General features: G+C 38.4%; 1 protein-coding gene across 1 annotated transcript; it reads left to right on the top strand.

The window, feature by feature from the left end:
* Nucleotides 1-1,956: 1,956 nt before the first annotated feature.
* On the top strand, nt 1,957-3,438 carry LOC122067617 (trans-resveratrol di-O-methyltransferase-like). Its single transcript, XM_042631458.1, has 2 exons — nt 1,957-2,747; nt 2,841-3,438. Exons 1-2 carry the CDS (start codon nt 1,998-2,000, stop codon nt 3,150-3,152), a joined length of 1,062 nt encoding a protein of 353 aa, XP_042487392.1. The 5' UTR covers nt 1,957-1,997; the 3' UTR covers nt 3,153-3,438.
* Nucleotides 3,439-7,419: the final 3,981 nt, after the last annotated feature.

Here is a 7,419-nt window from a genome sequence, read left to right as displayed (position 1 = left end):
AGAAATTTTGTTGTTGTTTTGGGTTTAGGTGGCCTGGATTTGAAGGAGTTGAAAGTTTGATAGCTTGGTGGAAAGATCAGGCCAAGAAGACCATCTTTAAAGGGGTGTGGCTGAAGGGTTTTGTTTTAATCCCTTACTTTACTTGGTTGGAGAGGAATGGAAGAAAATTCGAAGGAATCTCAAAATCAAAAGAGCATTGTTTTGGCCAAGTGAAGAGAGAAATTAGCTGCCAAGAGCTGGTTCATTCAGGGGCAGCCATCTCAATTTCGGATCTTGTCACTGCAAGAAGATTGGGTATTTCAGGGGTGCGGAGAAGGCCTCGGGAAATCTTCAATATTTTCTGGTGCCCTCCTAATCCAGGTTGGATAAAAATCAATTCGGATGGTTGCTCTATTGGTAATCCAGGGAAGTCTGGAGCAGGGGGAATTCTTAGCAATGAAAAGGCAGAGGTAGTGGCAAATTTCAGAAAATTTCTAGGAACTCGCACAAATTTTGAGGCTGAATTTTTAGCGCTTATGATAGGGATTGAATTAGCTAAGCAGCATAATGTGAAACGGCTCTGGATAGAATGTGATTCAGTTGCAGTTGTGACTATTTTTCAGAAGAGGCAAAGTCCATGGATAGCTCGGCAAAGATGGATAAATTGTATTTCTTATTTGGAGGATGTGGAATGGAAAATAACGCATTGCTATAGGGAAGCAAATTCAGTGGCGGATTTTTTGTCAAAGTCAGCTGCTCGTTTTGAAGTGTCAGAGCCGATTTCAATTTGGCCAACTCTAGTTCAAATGGAATTAGACATGGATGCATCGGGTCGGCCTAGGTTCAGATTCACCTAGGAATTTCTTTTCTTTCCAGATTTTTTGTTTTTGGTGGAGTTGGGTAGTTGCGTAATTCTGCTGATGGCAATGCCGAAGGTGGAGTTTCTGCTTCTCCCTCTCTTCTTAGTGTGAGTGTTGGGTATTTCTCCCTTCCTCATCTGATGTACTATATTTCTTTTTTCTTCTTTTTCATTTTAATATACATGACTTTTTAGCGAAAAAAGAGTCACTGACGCTGATTAGTTTTATAAGATCATTATTTGGTTGGTTCTTGTCAACTCAAGGAATTAGTAACACAATTTTTTCACACTAAAACGTGAGTAACAGGCGGTCATTTGTTTTATAAGATCATTATTGGGTAGGTTCAAAGAATTATTAACACAATTTTTTCACACTAAAAGGTGAGTCACAGGGGGTCATTTGTTTTATAAGATCATTATTGGTAGGTTCTTGTCAACTCAAGGAATTTGTAGCACCATTTTTTCACACTAAAACGTGAGTCACAGGCGTTCATTTGTTTTATACAGATCGCGTCGCCCGACAAACCAAATCGCAATGGCCATGGTTTGGAATCTAGGACTTCTCTTAATTGGCATCCGGAATAGAATCATGTACTTCTGCTTTTATTCTCCAAGAGAGAAAAATAGTTTAACTGACTCCTTGCTAGGAGGATTAGTCCTTGCCATGGACTGTTTGGTCCATTTCCAGTCCATGACTTCTTAAAACTCTTTGAATGGTCATGGTCGTATTAATTGGTCTGCTCAATGCCTGAATCTATCCAATTAGGTGGACCATCATGAGGATATCGTGCCATCCCCTGTTGCCCTCAATGTAGAATTAGTAGAAAAGCGAGTGGCCCAAGGAAAAATATTGCATTTCTCGGCCATTATCATTATATTAGATGTGAGAAAGAGTTGCTACCCTACCCTACCCTACCCTACCCTACCCTACCCATTTGAATGCTACCCTACCACCTGTGTTCTAAGCAGGTAGCAATCTTTCCACACATGTCATATGTTAAACCTGGATATAATAGTAGGAAAGGTATATTCACGAGAAAAACATGGCATTCCCTTTTCCACTTTGAACTCCTATATATATGGCATCAGTCTCATCCCTCAGACAGAGCCTAGAAGTGAGTAAGAGGTGGGATTTCTTGAAATAGTGAGGAAATCAATTATGGATCACATTGAGAAAGAAAGTGCAGAGGAGTTGTTCCATGCTCAAGCTCATATATGGAACCATTTATTTGCCTTCATAAACTCTATGTCACTTAAATGTGCAGTTGAGCTTGGCATACCTGACATTGTCCACAACCATCACCAACCCATCACTCTTTCTGAACTAGTCATGAAGCTTGCCATCCCAAAGACCAAAACTGCTTTTCTGTTCCGCCTCATGCGCTTATTGGTGCACTCTGGCTTCTTCTATCAGCAAGAAGAAGGATATGTGCTCACACCCTCTTCTAGGCTCCTCCTTAAGGATAATGCCAAGAGTGTATCACCCTTCTTGCAAGCAATGCTTGATCCGATCCTGGTGACACCTTGGCATTTCCTTAGTGCATGGTTCCAAGGGGATGGTCTCAATCCATTTGAGACCGCACATGGGAGGACCCTCTGGGACTATGCAGGAGAAGACAACGAGCTCAACAAGTTCTTCAACGAGGCAATGGCCAGCGATGCTCGATTGGTGATAAGTGCGGTTGTTACTGAGTGCAAGGTTGTGTTTGAAGGATTAAGGTCATTGATTGATGTAGGGGGTGGCACCGGAACTGTGGCTAAGACCATTGTTGAAACCTTCCCAAGCTTGAAATGTACAGTGTTAGACCTACCTCACGTGGTTGCTAATTTGGAAGGGAATGAGAACCTAACTTATATTGCAGGTGACATGTTTGAGTCCATCCCTCCTGCAGATGCTGTTCTGCTCAAGGCAAGTGAATTCTCTTTGCTTTTATTTATTTAATTATTTATTTTTCTTTAAAATTCTAAACAATTCTAACTTTATATGAACTTGACATGACAGTGGATTCTGCATGACTGGAGTGATGAACAATGTATAAAGATATTGAAGGGATGCAAAGAGGCGATCTCTAGTGGAGACAGGAAAGGGAACTCAGGGAAGGTGATCATCATAGATATGGTGGTGGAGGATAGGAAGGAAGAGCACAAGTTTACAGAAACGCAGCTCTTTTTTGATATGTTAGTTATGACTTTGGTCGTTGGAAAAGAAAGGACCAAGAAAGAATGGGAGAAACTTTTTTTGGAGTCTGGATTTACTCACTATAAGATCACTCCTCTCTTGGGTTTGAGATCTCTCATTGAAGTTTACCCTTAATGGCTACATGAATTGGTGGTTATAAACGTCATCAGTAAACCATTTTAGATATTGTCATGTAAGTGATCTCTATAATCAGCTTTTATTGGGGCTCCACTTCAATAATGGACTAGCCGCACCAGCTTTTGTTTTTGGATTTGGTGGGAAATTTTGTTGGCTGGAGTATTTCCTATCTGGTGGCATGGACCCGGTTTAGTGCTGTTACTTGTTTGTACTTCATTTAATTAGTGTGTGCTTTAATATAAACTATGCCCAAAGATAGCAATAGCCTTCTTCTTTCGATACATTTTTTAAGTATTATATAAAGTGAAATTATGGCCTACTGTTGTGAAATCCAAAAAAATCACCTCTTTATATTCATGTGTGCCCATTCATGGGTCCCCAAGTTGACAAAAGGGCTGAATGGCAAGAGAGCGTTATTCTCTCAATTATATCATTATAATTGAGATAGATTATAGAAGTCCGTGCAAATGGACTACAAGAAACATGTTACACAAATAGCTTTTTATCATTGCTTTATGATGCATTAATGTTTGAGTTTTTTGAACGAAGGAGAAGGCATCCAAACATGTACTTCATGTGAAGAAGATTGGAGGAATTCCTGGTGAGCCCTTTGCACAGCTTTAATAATATTGATAGGAGTCCAGCTCTTGCCCTCCAAGATCAATTCATTTTGTGCTTTCCATAAATACCATGCAACAAAAACACACGTAAACCTGCAAAGATGGAAGAATCAATTATTATCCCATGTGGGATACGATGAGAAAATCTCCTTAAATCTAAAGCTCCCTTTATGTTAACGTTTGTCTCATCCCATTTTAACTTGCCAGCAACTAATCATTAGAATCTAAGGCTGCGTTTGATATTCATACGAAAAAATGTTTTAAGGGAATAAAAAAGAAAATCTTTCGTATGGTGTCTAAAGCGAACCGTAAAAATGTTAGAAACGAGAAACATTGGATAATGATAACCATGTTCCAACATTTGAGTTTCATTCCAAAATCAAATTTTAACACAAAAATAAAAAAAAAATCTATTTTTGACGAACATAATAACTACCAAATGTTGCCTAAGTAGCGAAGCAACTTATTTCTTTTGGGGAAGGAAAAGTCCAATAATTCGGTAGTTGTGCCAACCAAAATTCAATAGGGTCTGCTATTTAGAGACTCAAAATTTCATAATTTAGCATTATTAGCCATTTGAATGGATGTTATGGAGTAAGCCAAATGCTCTATGGGAGTTTTTCATAAAATCGATTTACTTCCTTCATACAAAATTCCTCCAAGCTAAATGTGGACAACTACCTTCATGGGCATGGTGTAGTATCATTGCTGATGGGACTACCTACCCTTCTCAAAGGGTCTCATATTAAGGGTGTTAATTGGTTTGGTTTCGGTTTAAACGGTGCGGATCGGTTCGGTTCACATTTATTTGACTAAAACCATAACCGCATCATTTACTAAACGGTTCCACTTTTTGAAACCGTGACCATTTAGTAAACGGTTTCGATTTCCACGGTTTCTAAAAGGTGTCGATTTCACGGTTTTAAACGGTTTCGGTTTCGGTTTATTCCATACGGTTTGCAAAACGGTTCACAATCGGTTTGATATAACTTGCAACCATCTCTAAACTGAAGATCATAAGCTTATCAAAAAATAATTGGTAACCACAAATAAGAGACTCTATATTAACGATGGTATGTCTTAATTTGATAATCTAGTGCTATTTCTTTGCATGGTCATTCTCAAACATTTAGAACTAATATCATACATCCAAATCCAGCCTTCTACAGCATAAAATATTAAAATGACAGGTGGTTCAGCCAAAATACCCCGTCTATGATAACATAATAACATAGTAACATACATGGATTACAAGTTCATGATCTAAAGCCTAAACTTGAACTGAATTGCAATAAATCATAGCAAAGCAGGATGGGCACTTAATTTAATTGTTAATTGTTATACGGATTACTGCCCCTTCTTTATTTAATTGTTATACGGATTAATCGGATCGGTTTAAACGATTTTAAAAGGTTCAATTCGGTTTGTAACCAACGGGTTCCGCGGTTAAAACCGACTTGACCTGTTTAGCTAATTGGCCTGAAACTTGAAACCATAACCGCACCATTAACTAAACAGTTTTGTTGTTTCGGTGTAAACGGATAGGTTTGGTTTTGGTAAACGGTTTTGGTTACAAATTCACATCCTTATCTCATATGGATAGTGGAAACATGAGAATGCCTTCAAATTTGGAAAGATAGATGGTTGCTAGGCCTTCCCAGATTTAAGATCCAATATTCTAGATTAGATGGGTTGTCCCTTGACTCATGTCCCTGAATTGATTGATCACGCTGAGAGAGTTTGGGATTGAGATTTTTTAGTAGCCTATTTTCATCCGTCAGATCAAAAGGGAATTAGTGATGTCCCTATTTTATGTGATCATCAACAAAAATTTCAGGAAGGAAATTTTAAACATTATTAGGAATCATTATCTCCTATGGTTTGGAAGCAAATTTGGAAGTTTTGATGATGTTAATGGGAGAGGCATGATTCAGGCAATTTAAGACAATTTAGATCACATATTGAATCAGATAACTACAAGGAAACAACAACATCAATTATCGAATCTTGTCTCAACTAAATGGGGTCAGCTACATGAATATTATTTCACTGGTGATCCTACGTCTCCTCCAAGTTCAATATTCTCTATTCTCCATGAAATTATCTACAAAGTATCATATTTGGAGTCATGTAGTTTCTCTATTATTTCAAAGGAAGGAAGCCATTTAGTTGATTCCCTTGTCAAGAAGGGCTGATCCTTGACGCGTATGACTGATTGGCTCATTTCCGTTCCATGGATTCTTGATGTTTGTAAATCATTTGCGTTCTGATTCTTGCTTTTTGTAACTTGGCTTCTATATGTTCTCATCAATAAATTTCCTTTAACCAAGAAAAACGTTCCTAGCTTAGATGATGGGTGATCCATGTTAAACCTTTAAAACTAGTAACAGCGATGGATAAATGTGTGAGAGAGCAATGGCCACCATTCCTTCATACAGATTACCGCAATTCTAATCAGATTGATAGCAGTTGGAAACAGTTGAAAGTCTAGAAACTTGAATTGAGAAGTATAAGTGCAATTTCATACAAAAATCTATATTCTTTTTGAGTGTTTTTATTCAATGAGCTTGGCGATTGCTACCGAACATAAGTGTATTGATTTTTTACTATAAAATAAAACATGCAATTCAAAGACGGTTGCAGAAATTGGCGGAATCGTCCCAATTTTAATTGGGTGATTCACAATATCAGACTCTGATTCCTCAAACCATGATGTACAATTACAAAGGTATAATTAGATTTAACAAATCCAATTGACAAAGACTTGCAGTGCAAATAATTTAACAATCCAATTGAGAAAGATACATTTAATATTTAGTCATATTTTTAGGCAGTTATAATAGCTAATTGACAACCCTAAGGGGTAGCCGAGTTGACAGGGACTTTCGCCTCAGAAAGCATGTGGTTCTTAGTTTGGCACCTTTTTCCTTCTTGGGACCACTCACACGGTGTGTTTAGTACTTTTCACTGTTTTTAGTGAAAATTAAATAGAAGTGCTCTGATGTTTGCTGCCCAAAGGATGAAGGTGGTCTTGGAATTAGAAGGCTGCAGGAGGTTAATTTGGCAATGCTTGCTAAATTGGCATGGTTTATTAACTCGGATAAGTCGTTGGCTGCTTCATTCTTGAGAGGTCGGTTCCTTATGCTGTCTGGAGAGTCTGGGATTTGACCCAATCTGGGCTATTCTCGATTTACTCTGCATGGGAGGGTCTCCGGTCTAAATCGGTGAAGGTTCCTTTGTATAAAATTATATGGGCGAAAGGGATCACTCCTCGAGCCTCAATATTTGGGTGGAGGTTGGCTCATGGCAGAATCCTTACGGATGATAAGGTAAGAGCGCATGCTATCCTACTGGTCTCGAGATGTGAATTATGCCATGCAGAATCTGAATCTATTGACCACATTTTCTTGAATTGTTCACACTCGATTATGGTATGTAGGGAGATCTTGGATAAGTTTGAAGTTTGATGGCCTGGTTTCCCCTCTATTCAGGAGCTATTCTCTTGGTGGAAAAGGAAGATGTTGGTGTCTCCTATCAACAAAATCTGGGTTGCGACTTTGGCATTTGGGTTACATCAGATTTGGCATGAGAGAAATCGCAGAAGGTTTGATAACTGTAGCAAACAATCAAGTTTGGTGGTAAAA

The sequence above is a fragment of the Macadamia integrifolia genome, unplaced genomic scaffold (genome assembly GCF_013358625.1).
Source record: "Macadamia integrifolia cultivar HAES 741 unplaced genomic scaffold, SCU_Mint_v3 scaffold3010, whole genome shotgun sequence".
Taxonomy (NCBI): Eukaryota; Viridiplantae; Streptophyta; class Magnoliopsida; order Proteales; family Proteaceae; genus Macadamia; species Macadamia integrifolia.
This window is presented reverse-complemented; position numbering and strand designations above follow the sequence as displayed.